The sequence below is a fragment of the Babylonia areolata genome, chromosome 27 (assembly GCF_041734735.1).
Source record: "Babylonia areolata isolate BAREFJ2019XMU chromosome 27, ASM4173473v1, whole genome shotgun sequence".
Taxonomy (NCBI): domain Eukaryota; kingdom Metazoa; phylum Mollusca; class Gastropoda; order Neogastropoda; family Buccinidae; genus Babylonia; species Babylonia areolata.
Genome location: NC_134902.1, coordinates 15,583,864 through 15,601,363, shown reverse-complemented (window position 1 = coordinate 15,601,363; position 17,500 = coordinate 15,583,864). Strand labels below are relative to the sequence as shown.

Below are 17,500 nucleotides of genomic sequence, written 5' to 3'. Positions count from 1 at the left end.
AAACAAACAAACAAACAAAAATGATAATAAATAAATTAATTAAAATAAAATAAAATAAATAGATAAATACATAAAAATACTACTACTAATAATAATAATATCTATAAGGCGCAACATCTTGATAAAGTCAACTCCAAGCGCACACACACACTTATCTGGTTGATAAGATCCGCAAACTGTAAAATTGTAAAATGAGAATTATGTTACATCCTGTCAGTTATTAAAGCAGGTCTGTTTCATATCAGTTGATAAGGTCGCAAACTGAACATATAACCTAATCCCTGTCAGTTAATATGACCGCAATCTGAAAATAATTATAATTGCTATCAGTTGATAAGACCAAGAGCATGTTCTTCACGACAACGGCCAAAGAAACGTGTCTTCTGTTTTAAAGAGAAATAACTGGAAACATATTTCGTGATACTCGTGGCTACAACAACAATAACCACCACATAAATCAATCAAACGGAATTGGTTTATTGCGTGCAGTTTTTGTTGTTGTTGTTTTTTTCGGGTGTTTTTTTTTCTTTTTTCTTTTTTCTTCTTTTTTTCTTTTGTAGCTCCTATCGATCTCCATCCTTTGATTTCAGCTGGTTGAAAAGATTGGATCAGCGATTCGCCAATTTATTTATTCACAGGTTTTCTATTGATGTTCTAAAACAAACACAAACAAAAAAAATGTCGCTTTTCTTCCTGCAAGCACGCATGTATGTATGTATGTATGTATGTATTGCACTGGCTCTTTGCGTTGCAGCCTTGGGATCTAGTTGGCCTTTGGGAACCGTCCCGCCGCCGACTGTCCTAAAAAAAACCCTCTTGACCGAGAGAGTGGGGATTAAACTTGGACAAGACACTCTTCCATTAAAATTAATTCTAGCCCTGATAGTCGAAACGGCAGTTATCTCCTCTGCTGTTCTGGTGGTCGGTCTTAGCAGACATGACGGACTATCATACGTAATGACATGTATGTATGTATGTATGTATGTATGTATGTATGTATGTATGCATGTATGTATTCATTCATTCATTTATCTATTCATTTATTTAGTTAATCATTTCTTCAGTCATTCGTCCATTCGATCATTCATTCATTCATTAATCCATCCATCCATTCATTCATTTACTCACTCACTCACTCACTCACTCACTCATTCATTCATTCATTCATTCATTCATTCATCAATCCACACATTCATTCATTCAATCATTCATTCACTTATTCATTCTTTCATTCATTCATCCATCCACACATTCAATCATTCATTCATTCATCTATTCATCTAATCATTCATTCATTCATGCATCCATCCATCCATCCATCCATCCATCCACACACTCAATCACCCATTCACTCATTCATTCATTCATCCGTCCATCCATCCACACATTCATTCATTCATTTATCCATCCATCCATCCACACATTCATTCATTCATCCATCCATCCATCCACACATTCATTCATTCATACATTCATTCATCCATCCATCCACACATTCATTCATTCATTCATTCATACATTCATTCCTCTATCCATCCATCCATCCATCCACAAATTCAATCTGTCATTCACCCATCCATCCATTCAATCATTCATTCATCCATCCATCCATCCATTTTTTTTTTTTCAATCATTCATTATCCGTTCACTCATTCATTCAATCAATCATTCATCCATTCACTCATTCAATCAATCATTCATCCACCCACACATTCATTCAGTCATTCTATCATTCACTCACTCATTCATTCGTTCGTTCATTCATCCATCCATCCATTTATCCAATCATTCATTCATCCATTCATCCATCCGCCCATTCATTCAATCATCCATTCACTCATTCCTTCCTTCCTTCCTTCCTTCCTTCCTTCCTTCCTTCCTTCCACGAAGAGTGTGCCCCGCGCCCCGCCCCCTTCCTCCCTGACTCACAGGTCCTTGGAGAGGCTGGGCTCACAGCAGGTGAAGCGGTAGCTGTGCTCGCAGCACTCGCTGTACACCGGGTGGTTGCACTCGTACACGTTGTTCTCCCGGTACCCCACCGACTGCCGCTTAAGGCACGTCCCGCTCTCTGCGTCATCGTCATCATCATCGTCATCACTATTGTCATCATCATCCTCGTCATCCTCCTCGTCATCACCATCCATCGTCATTGTCATCGTCACCATTATCATCATCATCACCACTAGCACCACCACCACACCACCACCCCATCGTCACTGTCATTATCATCATCGTCATCGTCATCATTATCATCATCATCACCACCACCACCACCACCCCATCGTCATTGTAATCATCATCATTGTCGTCGTCGTTATTTTCATTGTTGTCTTCGTTGTCGTCGTTATCTTCAATATCATCATCACCACCACCACCACCATCATCATCATCATCATCATCATCATCATCATCATCATCATCATCATCATCATCATCATCATCATCATCATCATCATCACCACGGTCGTAATCATCATCATTCTCGTCGTCATCATCATCGTCATTATAATTGTCGTCGTCGTCGTCGTCGTCGTCGCCATCATTATTATCACTACCACCACCATCATCAACGTAGTCATCATCATTATCATGGTCGTCCACCATCATTATCAGCAACATCAGCAGCAGCATCATTACCGTCATGAACTTCCGACTCTGTATAGTGCCGGACAAATTGTGAGCAGCACATTCAAACAAGTGAAATAGCTTTCTCTCTCTGTCTCTATCTATCTATCTATCTATCTATCTCTCTCTCTCACACACACACACACACACACACACACACACACACACACACACACACACACACACACACACACACACACACACACACACTGAAAGGAAAAGTGGATGAAAACTAATGACACGGGAATCAGTTCTTCATTCCACGCAAACTTGACGAACAAACTAACAAATAAAAACTTATTGAAAAGATAAGAACAAAGAAAGGAGAGAGAGAGAGAGAGAGAGAGAGAGAGAGAGAGAGAGAGAGAGAGAGAGAGAGAGAGAGAGAGAGAGAGAGAAAATAATATAGGTAATGTATTTCGGTAAAGATTTTTTTTCAATTGTGGATGATCTACTGGAAACAATCAACTTCCGGTTTTTATATCGGAGGGCGTGTGGGGGGGGGGGGAGGGAGGAGGACGAGGCGGGTGGCGTGCGGGTGGGGGGGGGGGGGGGCAAGGGGAGGTGTTGCTGGGGGTAGACACTCGTAGAAGAAGAACACCAGTAAGAACAACGACTATGAGAAGAAGGAGAAGAAGAAGATGATGATAATATGATGATGATGGGGATGATGATGATCATGATGACGGGCGCAATAACCGAATGGTTAAAGCGTTGGACTTTCAATCTGAGGGTCCCTGGTTCGAATTTAGGTGACGGCGCCTGGTAGGATAAAAGGTGGAGATTTTTCCGATCTCCCAGGTCAAAATATATGCAGACCTGCTATGCCTGAACCCCCTTCATGTGTATACGCACGCAGAAGATCAAATACGCACGTTAAAGATCCTGTAATCCGTGTGAGCGTTCGGTAGGTTATGGAAACAAGAACATACCCAGCATGCGCACCCCCGAAAACAGGATACTGCTGCCTATATGGCGGGTTAAATAAACAAAAACGGACATACACGTAAAAAAAAAAAAAGTTACTTGTATGTATGTGTGTGTATGTGTGCGTGCCTGAAATCTGATTGAATGACACAGGAAACGAATGATGAGCGCCCAGTGGCAGACGGCAGTCGGCTCTACCCAGGTAGGCAGCTTGTTGTGCAAATGACCCCGTGTTTGTAAAGCGTTTAGAGCTTGGTCTCCGATAATAATAATAATAATAATAATAATATAATGAGAAGTATCAGTATTAGTATCAGTAGCTCAAGGAGGCGTCACAGCATTTGGACAAATCCATATACGCTACACCACATCTGCCAAGCAGATGCCTGACCAGCAGCATAACCCAACGCGCTTAGTCAGGAGAAAAAATAAAATAAAATAACAAAAATAAAAAATAAATCAATAAATAAATGAAATGAATAAATAAATAAGGAGAAGAAGAAGAAATGATATTCAACGCAAACTGTAAAAGGGAGAGAACGACGTCACAGAGAGAGAGAGAGACAGAGAGAGAGAGAGAGAGAGAGAGAGAGAGAGAGAGAGAGAGAGAGAGAATCTCTTCTTAGTTTTGTATGTGTGTGTGTTTGTCTGTCTGTCTGTCTGTCGGTCGGTCGGTCTGTCTGTCTGTGTCTCTGTGTCTGTGCTTTTGTCTGCCCGTGTGTGTGCGTGTGTATGTGTTTATGTCTGTGTGGCTGTGTGTTCTACATCAAAAGTATCCAATAAAAAGATATAAAAAATAATATTAAAAAAAAAAACCCGGCCCATACCAGTAACCCGTTCAAAGGACGGTCGGATATTTCAATGTCCGAGTTATTCAGCCATTTTAGCCTCGAGGGATGTCTTTGTAGTCTGTGTGTGTGTGTGTGTGTGTGTGTGTGTGTGTGTGTGTGTGTGTGTGTGTGTGTGTGTGTGTGTGTGTGTGTGTGTGTGTGTGTGTGTGTTGTGTTGTGTGTGTGTTGTGTGTGTGTGTGTGTCTGTGTGTGTGTGTGTGTGTCTGTTTCTCTGTGTGTGTGTGTGCGCGCGCGCGCGCGCGCGTATGTACGGGGTGGGAATGGAGTGGAGTGGAGTGGAGGGGGTGGGGGGGGGGTGGCTGGGTGCTTCAAAAATCCACAGAACTGAAACCACGTCAAGCTAAATTGCATGGCAGCGGTGACAGCGGATCAAAGAAAGGACCCGCAAAGCCGGTGATACAGCCTCAAACTACCCCCTCCTGGGTTTTACCCCGGGGGCAAGGAGGGGGGGGGCATTCGAGGCTAGCCCAGAAAGACCCCGGGGTGGGTCGGTTGGTGTGGGGGGGTGTTAATTTGAGGCTGTTACACCGGCTTTCCGATTCGTTTACATTTTCATTTATAACTTGTCAACATTGACCCCTCCACCCCACCCCCCCTCAACCCCCCCCCCTCCCCCCTAGTTGGAATGACCCCGTTTCTTCCAGTTTAATCAATCAAACTGTGGAAAAGGGTCAGCCTTTTTCCCCCGACACCTCCCACCACCCCTACTCCCCTCTCCATTATTAGCTAAAAGCAAAGATGGGGGGGAGTTCTACTTCATAGCCTGTGTTGATTCTAATTGAGCTGGCGTAAATAGCCGAGTGGTTAAAGCCTTGGACTTTCAATCTGAGGGTCCCAGGTTCGAATCTCGGTGACCTGCTAGTGCCTGAACCCCCCCCCCCCCCCCCCCCCACCCCCCCCCCCTTCGTGTGTATGCGCATGCAGAAGATCATAATTATACGCACGTTAAAGATTCTGCGATTCATGTCAGTGTTCGGTGGGTTATCGAAAACAAGAACATATCGAGCATGTACACCCCCGAAAACGGAGTAAGGCCACGAGTGAACGTGGGAGTTGCAGCCCACGAACGAAGAAGAAGAGAAGAAGAAGATTCTAAATGGGCCAAATTTCCCCTTGGGGGGGGTGGGGCAAGGGGTGATTTCAAGCCCGCTTAGAATAACCCTCGCATCCATTACTAGGGGTTGGATAGAAGGGGTTTAAATTCATCTAAGGGGAATCAGTTATGATTAGTTGAATTTATCACCGGAGGTTATTCCGTCCACGTAGTCCACATAGTTCCCGGGGTAATTATGGAAAAGCCAGATTTTACCCCCAGGTGTAAAAACTAACAATAAGATGCTACACCGGTAAGCCCGGGTTTGCCTGCCATTTTCACAATGCTGCCACGTGGATTATGAGTGTGGTGAAGATACTTGGGGGGGGGGGGGGGGGAAAACCCGCACATATGCCGGTATGTATGCCCACGCGCGAGCACGCACGCACGCACGCACGGACACACCCGCACACGGACAGACAGCTATAAATAAACACACACACACACACACACGCGCGCGCGCGGAGCGCTGGGAAGGGTGAAGAAGGGAACAGAGAAGGGCGAAAGAATAAAAGGGGAAAAAAATGAAAAGAGGAGATGATGATAGAAAGAAAAAAAAAGCAAATACAGAGAGACAGACAGAGACAGATAGACAGCATCAAAAAGAAACTGGGAGAGGGACAGAGGCAGAAGCAGAGAGGAAGAAAGAGACAGAGACAGAGCCATAGAAAAAGAGACAGACAGACAGACAGACACACACACACACAGATAGACACACAGACAGAGACAGAGAGACAGAAAGGAACAGAGACAGAGACAGAGATGCAGAGAGGAAGAAAGAGACAGAGACAGAGCCATAGAAAAAGAGACAGACAGACAGACAGACACACAGACACACAGATAGACACACACAGACAGGAGACAGAGAGACAGAAAGGGACAGAGACAGAGACATAGAAGCAGAGAGGAAGAAAGAGACAGAGACAGAGCCATAGAAAAAGAGACAGACAGACACACACACACAGACACACAGATAGACACACACAGACACACACACACACACACACACACACACACACACACAGACACACAGATAGACACACACAGACAGGAGACAGAGAGACAGAAAGGGACAGAGACATAAAAAAAGAGACACACACACACACACACACACACACACACACACACACACAGACACACAGATAGACACACAGACAGGAGACAGAGAGACAGAAAGGGACAGAGACATAAAAAAAGAGACACACACACACACACACACACACACACACACACACACACACACACACAGATAGACACTCAGACAGAGACAGAGAGACAGAAAGAGACAGAGACATAGATGCAGAGAGGAAGAAAGAGACAGAGACAGAAACAAGACAGACAAACAGAGAGAAGAGAAACACAGACAGAGAGAAAGAGAAAGAAAAAAAAAGAAATCCAAAAGATAACCAAAAGAGACAGGTTTATGGATTGAGTTTCCGACCGTGTCCGTGTGTTAAAAGGCAAGACAACGGTGTTGTTTTGTTTTGTTTTGTTTTGTCATGCGACTTCCTGCGGCGATACGCTTCAAGGATGCTGAATGATGAGTTGAGAGATCAGTTCATTCCAGTTCAGTTACTCAAGGAGGCGTCACTGCGTTCGGACAAATCAATATACGCTACACCACATTTGCTAAGCAGATGCCTGACCAGCAGCGTAACCCAACGCGCTTAGTCAGGCCTTGAGTAAAAAAAAAATTAAAAAAAAAAAAAGGGTGCAAAATGGATACATCATTGAATTAATGGATGAATAAATGAATAGATAAATAAATGAATAAATAGGTAAATAAATAAATGAATGAATGAATGAATGAATAAATAAATAAATAAACAAACATAAATAAATAATAAACAAACAAATGAATGAATAAGTAAATAAACAAATAAATAAACGGATAACATCAAAAAAGATAATCAGATAGATAATAAGATCAACTAAAACGCGGGAAAAGAACAAATGAAATAAATAGATAAATACATAAGCAAAATAGAAAGACAAGAATGATAGATGAGCTGGAGAAAGACGAGGAAGAGAGGGGAGAGATGGGAGAGGTGAACAGAACAGGTGCTTGTTCCCAGGAGCCAGTTGCATTGCTTGGCTTTAACTTACTCAGTACGGCCAGTCCTCTCTCCTCCTCTACACAGACCCTTCGGATGTCCAGTGGGTGTCTGAATGACCCAACCTTTAGCTTCCGTCGTCAGAATTGTGGTATTCTTTGTCAATATTCACCTCTTCAGTATAAGAGCCTTCCGCTTGCAATATTTTGATGATGGTAACTGGGGTGAAACGCTGTTAACGTCGTCTCTTTCGCCGTTCGTATGGAGAGAGTTAACTTTTTGACAGTTCCTACACGTGACTAAACGCCTATTTAGTGGAGTGATGGCCTAAAGGTAACGCGTCCGCCTAGGAAGCGAGAGAATCTGAGTGCGCTGGTTCGAATCACGGCTCGGCCGCCGATATTTTCTCCCCCTCCACTAGACCTTGAGTGGTGGTCTGGACGCTAGTCATTCGGATGAGACGATAAACCGAGGTCCCGTGTGCAGCATGCACTTAGCGCACGTAAAAGAACCCACGGCAATAAAAGGGTTGTACCTGGCAAAATTCTGTAGAAAAATCCACTTGGATAGGAAAAACAAATCAAAATGCACGCAGGAAAAAAATACCAAAAAAATGGGTGGCGCTGTAGTGTAGCAACGCGCTCTCCCTGGGGAGAGCAGCCCAAATTTCACACAGAGAAATCTGTTGTGATAAAAAGAAATACAAATACAAATATTTTGACCGAACTACGCCATTGGTCAGTTCCATACTACACACAGTTAGTAGCGGGGTTACGACCATACTTGGCTCTTCCGTCCGAGCAATGCAACTGGCTCCTGAAGGTCCTCAGTGGTGCCCATGTGGTCGGGAAATGTGGGATATAAGGAAAAGAATGGGAGGGAAATTTCGTGCCATTCACGTTTGTTTTCGGGAAGGAATCTGAAACCCACATCATCTAATCATCATCATCATCATCACCATCTCCTCCTCCTCCTTCTTCTTCTTCTTCTATTTCTTCTTCTTCTTCATCTTCTTCTTCTTCTTCTTCTTCTTCTTCTTCTTCTTCGTCTTCATCATCATCATCATCATCATCGTCACATCTTTTGATACCTCCACGAATTTGAATCACCAAAGCCAGTTTAGAAGAAGAGTTGTTTTGGTTTTGTTTTTTTGTTGTTGTTTTTTGTAATGTGACATGTTTGGATATAAAATACTGCTTGAAAACCAAGAAGAAAAAGAAGGACAACAATAACAGCATCAGCACAACACAAAAAAAAAAAACATCAGCAACAACAACAACAACAACAGCAACAACAGCAACAGCAGCAACAACCACAAGAAGAAGAAGAAGAAGAAGAATTAGCAAGGACGCCTCGCAGAAGAAGAAGAAGAAGAAGAAGATTAGCAAAGGCACCTTGCACGGACGCTGGAAATAAATAAACTACACACATAAAAGGGAGAGGTCTTTCTTCTCACGGCGCAAAGCACACAGACCGATCAGCAGGCCTCTATTGTTCGGACTCGGTCAGTCAGAAACTATAGGATCCCAAAATAGAACGTTGTGTGCTGGGGTTATATCTTTGTTGTCGATGATGAAACTACGTGTGTGTGTGTGTGTGTGTGTGTGTGTGTGTGTGTGTGTGTGTGTGTGTGTGTGTGTTTATTTGTAAGAACTTTAAAAAAATATATCGCAAGATGTAGATTTGACTGTGTGGGAGAGGGAATTTCGTTCAAATATCAGGACAACACGAAGCTAAAATCGAGTTTCTTTAATGAATGATTTATGACTTACTGTGAAAATGAACTTGATGCTTGTATTATATATAAATAAATAAATATATATATATATATATATATATATATATATATATATATATATATAAACAGCACCAAAAAAAATGACTGTACAGCAGAGAAATACATATATCGTTTACCAAAAGTGTATGTCCTTTTGTCCATGCACTCACAAAATTTCGCTGTTGCAATCGCAAACTACCAACTGAAATAAAAACGTTGTCATAATATATCACACGATGAAAGGTTATGCCCTAAGAGTTATTTGTCAGGAACTGGAAATGAATTTCATGTCATCATGGAATGTACTAAACATAATGATCTACGACATGAAGTGATTTCCCAAAGCATCGTACGTGCTGGGTCATGTCATAATTTCTGTAGACTGATGTCTTTAAGTTCAAGAAAAAGATAAGCTTTCAGTTTCAAAATTTATTAATATAGCAGGTAATTTGTTAGAAAGAGTACAACTTTGCTATTGAAATGATAAACCCAGCTTTAAAGTTAGAACTACTACTTCGATGAGTATTGCAATGTAAGGTGATTTTTTTTTTTGTTATTCTCATCAAAATATTGCAAAGCAAGTTCTACAGATTGCTTTGGTGTGCTTTGAACAAAATAATGTAGGCATATGGAGAATCTGCCATTATATGTGCTATGTGAGTGTCGATACTACATTTCAGTTATCAATTGTTTTTCATGTTTGTCTGATCTTTTTTTTTTTTTTTTATTTTTTGTAATTCTCTATATCCAAAAGGGGTGAAAGGAAGTTAAATCTTGCATCGTGTGTGTGTGTGTGTGTGTGTGTGTGTGTGTGTGTGTGTGTGTGTGTGTGTGTGTGTGTGTGTGTGTGTGTGTGTGTGTGTGTTTGTAGGTGTAAATCAGAGAGAGAGAGAGAGAGAGAGAGAGAGAAACTAACCACAGATTGATATAGAATTAGTACTGTTTCATTTTTTTTCTGAATGGAAGAAAACTTTGTAAAATATTTCAACGATTTTATATGCTTAAAAATCACTACATTTTTTCATATGAAGAAAAAACAGGACAGGAACTTGAAGAACATACCCAGCATGCACACCCCCGAAAACGGACTATGGCTGCCTAAATGGCGGGGTAAAAACGGTCATACACGTAAAAGCCCACTCGTGTGCATACGAGTGAACGCAGAAGAAGAAGAAGAACTTGAATGTCACCTTCACCTCTCCCGTAGTCTGGGTTCAGACCGTTGGGGCACCGCTGCTGACCTGGCCACCACTCCTCTCCACTCTTCACGGTTTTCTGATTTCCTCAGGGCGTCACCGAGCGTCAAGCCTGTCCACCCCCGGATGTTGTCTTCCCATCTCTTCTTCTGCCGTCCTCTCCTTCTGCCTCCTTGTACGGTGCCTTGCAGGAACGTTTTGGCAAGACCAGATGATCGGGAGATGTGTCCATACCATCTAAGTTTGCGTTTTTTCACTATGGACAGAAGGTCTTCGTAGGGTCCAATACTTTGCTGGATTCTGTTCTTCACTTCCGTGTTAGTGATGTGGTCTCTGTAGGAGATGCCAAGTAGTCTACGAAAGCATCTCATCTCGACAGCTTGGATTCTTCTCTCGATGTCTGCAGTCAGGGTCCAAGTCTCGCAGGCGTAGAGCAATATTGATATAACCAGGGAACGCATCAGTCTGATTTTTGAGCTGAGAGCGATGTTTTTGTTGTTCCAGATGGTGTTCAGCTTGTTGAGTGCCGTTGTTGTTTGGGCAATTCTCGAGAGTACTTCTGGTTTAGATCCTTCATCTGACACGATTGCTCCCAGATATTTGAAGCTGTGGACTGTTTTAAGCTTTTCGTCGTTGACTTTGATGTCAATGCTGATGCCGTTGGTGTTGTTAGTCATCAGTTTGGTTTTCTCCGCACTGATTTGCATTCCATACGATGTGGAGGCTTTGTCTAGATGTTTGACCAGGCTTGCCAGTTCTTCTTCTTTTCCAGCCAGTCCATCAATGTCGTCGGCAAAACGTAGGTTTGTGATTGTTCTGCCGCCTATGCTGACTTGTCTCACTCCGACTGTGGTTCTGAACCAGTCCCCGATGCTATTGTTGAGGTAGACGGCGCTGGTGGCTTTGTCATAGAGGTGCTGTATCAGTCTGATCAGGTTGGCGTTGATGTTGTACAGATTCATGGTAGCCCACAAAGCTGCATGCCAGACCCTGTCAAATGCCTTCTTAAAATCAATGAAGACATGGTAGAGGTCTTGTTGGTGTTGATGGTACCTCTCACATAGCAACCTCAAGTTGAAGATTTGTTCAGTTGTGCTCCTTCCTGGTCTGAAACCTGCCTGTTCTTCAGCAATGATGTTTTCTGCTTGTGGTTTCAGTCTGTTAAGCAGGATTTTCAACATGACTTTGCTGGGATGACTAATCAGGCTGATGGTGCGGTAGTTTTGACACTGCTGGAGATTGCCCTTTTTGGGAAGGGTGATGATCAGTGATTGTGTCCACGGTGTGGGCCATTCCCCTGTTTGCCAGATCTTGTTGCAGATTTTCAGTAGCACATCTATCATAACTTCACCCCCTGCTTGGACCAGTTCTGATGGGATGTTGTCCACTCCTGCCGATTTCCCTTTTTTCAGCGATGCTATTGCTGCCTCTATTTCTTCACGGAGTATGGGGTGATTACTGTTATCAGTGGCTGGTGGGACATTCAGTATTGCTGGATCACCTGTGGTCTGTATGTTGTATAGCTCTGAGCAGTATTCTGTCCATCGCTTTAGGATGTCTTGTTCTTCTGTTAGACATTTTCCATCCTTGGTCTGGATGTTGGACATAGTTCTACCTTGCCTTGTGTTGGTAAGTTCTTTCACAACTTGGTAGGCTTTCTTGCTGTTGTTTCTTGTCAGGTTTTCCTCTATGTCCTGGCATTTTCCTTCAATCCAATTCTCCCTTGCCTTCTTCATGCTTCTCTTGATTTCGGTGTTAACTGCTTTGTACTGTTTTGCCCCTTCTTCTTCATTCTTTCTGCGAAGATCCCTTCCTTCTATTAAGAAAGGGTGAATACCGTAGTCGCACCTTCTCGCCACGTTAATGTGGGTGTTTCCTCAGGGGGACACGGTGCAGGTTGTTTCAACCGACGCGGCACGGGAGCGAGCAACTGGCGCTATATCAAAACTAGATCTCGGCCTCTCCAATCAAGGAAAGCCGCAGCTAGACCAGTCTAGCATGGAGAGGGATGGGCTCCGCCATGCTTTTCTGCCCAAGACTCACCGCATGAATGACGACCACTACTCAACCCATACCGGCTCGGTCGTCGCCCGGGTCAACAAGGACCGCGCCTTCCATTGCAAACCAGGGTGGAGGTGACAAATGTGCTACTGGTGGACCACACAACAACAAGCTCCGGGCCAGGAACAACATCTCTATTGGCACGTGGAATGTCAGAACACTAAGGACGCCAGGAAAATTGGAAGAACTGACACATGCAATGAACAAATATCGCTGGCACATCCTAGGACTTTGTGAAACACGATGGAAAAACATCGGTGAAATACCCACACTTGAAGGCCACAGACTATTTTACAGTGGTAGAGAGGACAAACACGAACATGGAGTAGGGTTCCTGATCCACAAAGACATTGTTAACACTGTCATGGGCTGCCGACCAATATCCAGCAGGCTCACTACCATCCGCCTGAGGGCATCCCCATTCAACATCACCATCATACAAGCATATGCTCCAACATCTGATCACAGCGATTATGAAGTTGAGGAGTTCTACGAACAACTACAAGAAACCCTTGATCAGACACCAAAGAAAGACATCATAGTAGTACAAGGTGACTGGAACGCCAAGATCGGAGAAGACTCCTACAACACCTGGAAGGGCACATGTGGACGATATGGTAACAACGCTACAAATGAAAGAGGTTTGAGACTCCTGGAATTTGCCTGCTTCAACAACCTGAAGATAACAAACACATTTGGACCACACAAAGCATCCAGAAGATGGACATGGCACAGCCCTGGAGGAGATCACCACAACCAAATAGACTACATCATGGTAAAGAAGCGTTTCCAGTCTAGCGTGAACATTGCCAAGACAAGAAGTTTCCCAGGAGCTGACATTGCAAGTGACCACGACTTGGTAATGATGACCTTCAAACTCCAACTGAAGAAAACAAAGAAACAAAGCTTCTCAAGACTGAAGTTCGACCTGGAAAAATTGAAAGATCCTGAAGTACAAGAGGCATTCCAAGCCATGATTGGTGGGAAATTCGCGCCACTCATCACTCTCGATGCAGATGACGCCGACCTGGATACACTCGTAAGCGACTTCAACGCAGCTGTGACTGAAACAGCCCAAACAACTCTTGGAAAACAACGCATCAAAAAGAAGCCCTGGGTCACGGACGACATCCTACAGCTGTGTGACAAACGTAGAGACCTTGAATGTCACCAATCATAAATATCTTATTGCATTTTATTTCTTCGACTGTTGATGTTTACTAACGGGTTTCTGATGATGACAATGTTGAATAATTATGACTACATTGATGATAATGGTCATTATTATACCAATGGTAACAGTAAAACCGAAAACACAATAAAAGATTTGTTTCCTTCTTTATGTACGGAGCAGGATGGGGGAAGAGGGGGGGGGGGGGGGTCACACACAGACACACACGCACACACACACAGACACACACACACATGTGGACACACACACACACACACACACACACACACACACACACACACATGCAGACACAAAAACACACGCGCGCGCACACACACACACACACACACACACACACACACACACACACACACACACACACACTCACACACACACACACACACACACACACACACACACACACACACACACACACACACACACACACACACTCACACACACACACACACACACACACACACACACACACACACACACACACACACACACACTCACACACACACACACACACACACACACACACACACACACACACACACACACACACACACACACACACACACACACACAGGGAGGCACGATCGATAAGAAATTTCAGGCACTGGAAACTATGATCAGTACATCCATCTACTTTGTTCCAATGTACCTTTTATTTACCTGTGTGCTAGCTGAATCGGTAGCGTAAGCAGCACTGACTTGGAAGTTGTGTACCTTGTGAATGGAGAGAGGTACCACTACTTTACTATTTGTTGATCAGTACATCCATAACATAATTCTTCTTCTTCTTCTGCGTTCACTCGTATGCACACGAGTGGGCTTTTACGTGCATGACCGTTTTTACCCCGCCATGTAGGCAGCAATACTCCGTTTTCGGGGAGTGTGCATGCTGGGTATATTCTTGTTTCCATAACCCACCGAACGCTGACACGGATTACAGGATCTTTAACGTGCGTATTTGATCTTCTGCTTGCATATACACACGAAGGGGGTTCAGGCACTAGCAGGTCTGCACATATGTTGACCTGGGAGATCGTAAAAATCTCCACCCTTTACCCACCAGGCGCCGTCACCGTGATTCGAACCCGGGACCCTCAGATTGACAGTCCAACGCTTTAACCACTCGGCTATTGCGCCCGTCATAACATAATTCAAATTCATGAAAACAACCATCTAGCCCGGTATCAATCACAGATCAACCATTCATTCAGCTACACACTCATCCACCCGTCGCACGTCAATTAATCAATCATTACTTTATCAATAAATTAATTACTTTGCCTTCCAAACAGCCACAACCTATCCAAATCTTTCAATCAATCACTCGCTCAACCAATCAGTTTTCCAACTCCTTAGACTGAGAAACGATATGCGTAACAGACAGACAGACAGACAGATAGATAGACAGACAGACAGACAGATAGATAGATAATTTCACGCAGTTTTTTGTTTGTTTGTTTTTTTTCTCTCTCTTTTACAATCTCAGGCGGAAAATCCCACGTTCACTCGTTTGTGTAAGTGGGCGTTTATGTGCATAACTGTTCCCCCCCCCCCCAGTCATGTAGGCATCCGTACTCCGTTTTCGGGGTCTGCGCATGCTTCATGTATTCTGTGTTTCTAGAACCCATCGAACCCTGACATGGATTATGATATCTTTAACGCAACATAATTTAAATCCTTTGCACGTGTAAAACGACGACGAAGTTGGTTTCAGGTACTAGCAGGTCTGTAGTATCATCTGTTGACCCGGGGGGTTCGGAATAAAATCTCCATCCGTGATGTACAAAACATGATGGAGACTCTTCAGTGGTCCCCCCCCTCAAAGAGCGAAGGAGAAAGGCAAGACTGGTTAACTTTTATAAGTTCCATAGCGGCAGTCTTATCATCAACACATGCCACAAGCCCTCTCAAAATCCTTCAGCATCCACGGGGACCCGAGGATCGCACCCAGCAGCGTACCACCTCTCCAACTGCAGGACGCTGTACAGACAAAAATCTTTCTTTCCCCGAACCATAACAAACTGGAACAGCCTTCCTGCTGAGATTGCCCTCAGCCCAACCCTGGAAGGCTTCAAATCCCGAATCTGATCACCTCCCCCCCACCCCCATACCCCCCACCCCCAACCCCCCATCCCCTGGCCCAGCAACCTCTGCCTCAGGAAACCTCAAAAACACGCAAAACCCCCCTTATAGTCTACAGAATCTTCACAAGGATGAAGGCGGTAGTCAAGGGAAAGAAGAAGAAGAAGAAGGAATATGACTGTGCAGGCGCCACGGCGACCTAGATTCGAACTCCGGACCCTCAAGATTGAAATTCCAATGTTTTAATCAATGACACGGTTGTTGCACCATTTCAAGCAGCTTCGGCTTGTAGTGTTAACACATACTTTTGAAGTAGACAATTATTGCTTTTGAAGTTCCAGATCGCCACGGTTCAGTCTTCTTCTTCTTCTTCTTCTGCGTTCACTCGTATGCACACGAGTGGGCTTTTACGTGTATGACCGTTTTTACCCCGCCCGTTTTCGGGGAGTGTGCATGCTGGGTATGTTCTTGTTTCCATAACCCACCGAACGCTGACACGGATTACAGGATCTTTAACGTGCGTATTTGATCTTCTGCTTGCATATACACACGAAGGGGGTTCAAGCACTAGCAGGTCTGCACATATGTTGACCTAGGAGATCGTAAAAATCTCCACCTTTTACCCACCAGGCGCCGTCACCGTGATTCGAACCTGGGACCCTCAGATTGACAGTCCAAGGCTTTAACCACTCGGCTATTGCGCCCGTCCACGGTTCAATCAAATCGTGTTGTTTTAGCTTTGCGTCATGCTCGTAGCTATGACGTAAGCAACATGTCTTTTTGCGTCATTCTTTCTTTCCTGTTGTTGAAGACCGACACTACGTTTAGAATTTTCTGCTTTCTTCATTTCGATTTTCTTTAGTTTAGTTATAGTTTGTTTGTTTTTGTAGTTTTGTTTTTAACTCGCTTATGTAAGCCCTGTTGTGTTGTGTTGTGTTGTATTTTTCTCTGTGTGTGTGTGTGTGTGTATGCGTGAATCGAGCAGTATGTGTGTGTAAGAGAGGGAAGGAGAGAGAGAGGGAGAGAGAGTATGTGTGTGTGTGAGGGAGAGAGAGAGAGAGAGAGTATGTGAGACAGAGTATGTGTGTGTGAGAGAGAGAGAGTGTGTGTGTGTTTGTGTAGCATGTGTGTGTGTGTGTGTGTGCGCGCGCGCGCGTTTGTGTGTGTGTGTGTGTGTGTGTGAATCGAGCAGACAGCATGATGGCAGGGTCATGAACCCACATCTACCACCAGCAATCAACCGATTGATGATAGGGATCAATCACTTCCAGAAAGGTCAATGCGAATCGATAATCATCGAAGGACCAAGTCACCCGTCAACTTATCAGCAGCGTGTGTCGTGCGTTATAACAAGCCCTGACTTCTGCTGTCTGTACCCTGTGTACCCCTAGACGGCAGTGGACAGAAACCCGTACCCCATGAGCCAGGCGTGATACAACTACAACAGACCCTGCCGATCCAGAATCGGTCTGTACAGCCACACAGCAGGCCAGGCGCTGCAACTCAACAACTTGACTGAACTAGGCGCAGAGTTCCACTGTCACCCGAGACAGACGGACGCCAACGACAAAAACACCCTATGTTAGGTGTCAGTCTGACACGTTCTCATAATGACTTTTTAACGACCAAAAAAAAAAAAAAAATG

The 17,500-nt window shown here is 44.0% G+C and overlaps 1 protein-coding gene across 1 annotated transcript in view; it reads right to left on the bottom strand.

Annotated features, from left to right (window-relative positions):
* The window catches only part of LOC143301543 (uncharacterized), a 32,579-nt gene that overhangs the window by 7,151 nt on the left and 7,928 nt on the right, over positions 1 to 17,500 (bottom strand). The window contains exon 3 of the mRNA XM_076615915.1: positions 1,930 to 2,068. Coding sequence (XP_076472030.1) covers positions 1,930 to 2,068 — 139 coding nt within the window. The remainder of the gene's footprint in view (positions 1 to 1,929; positions 2,069 to 17,500) is intronic.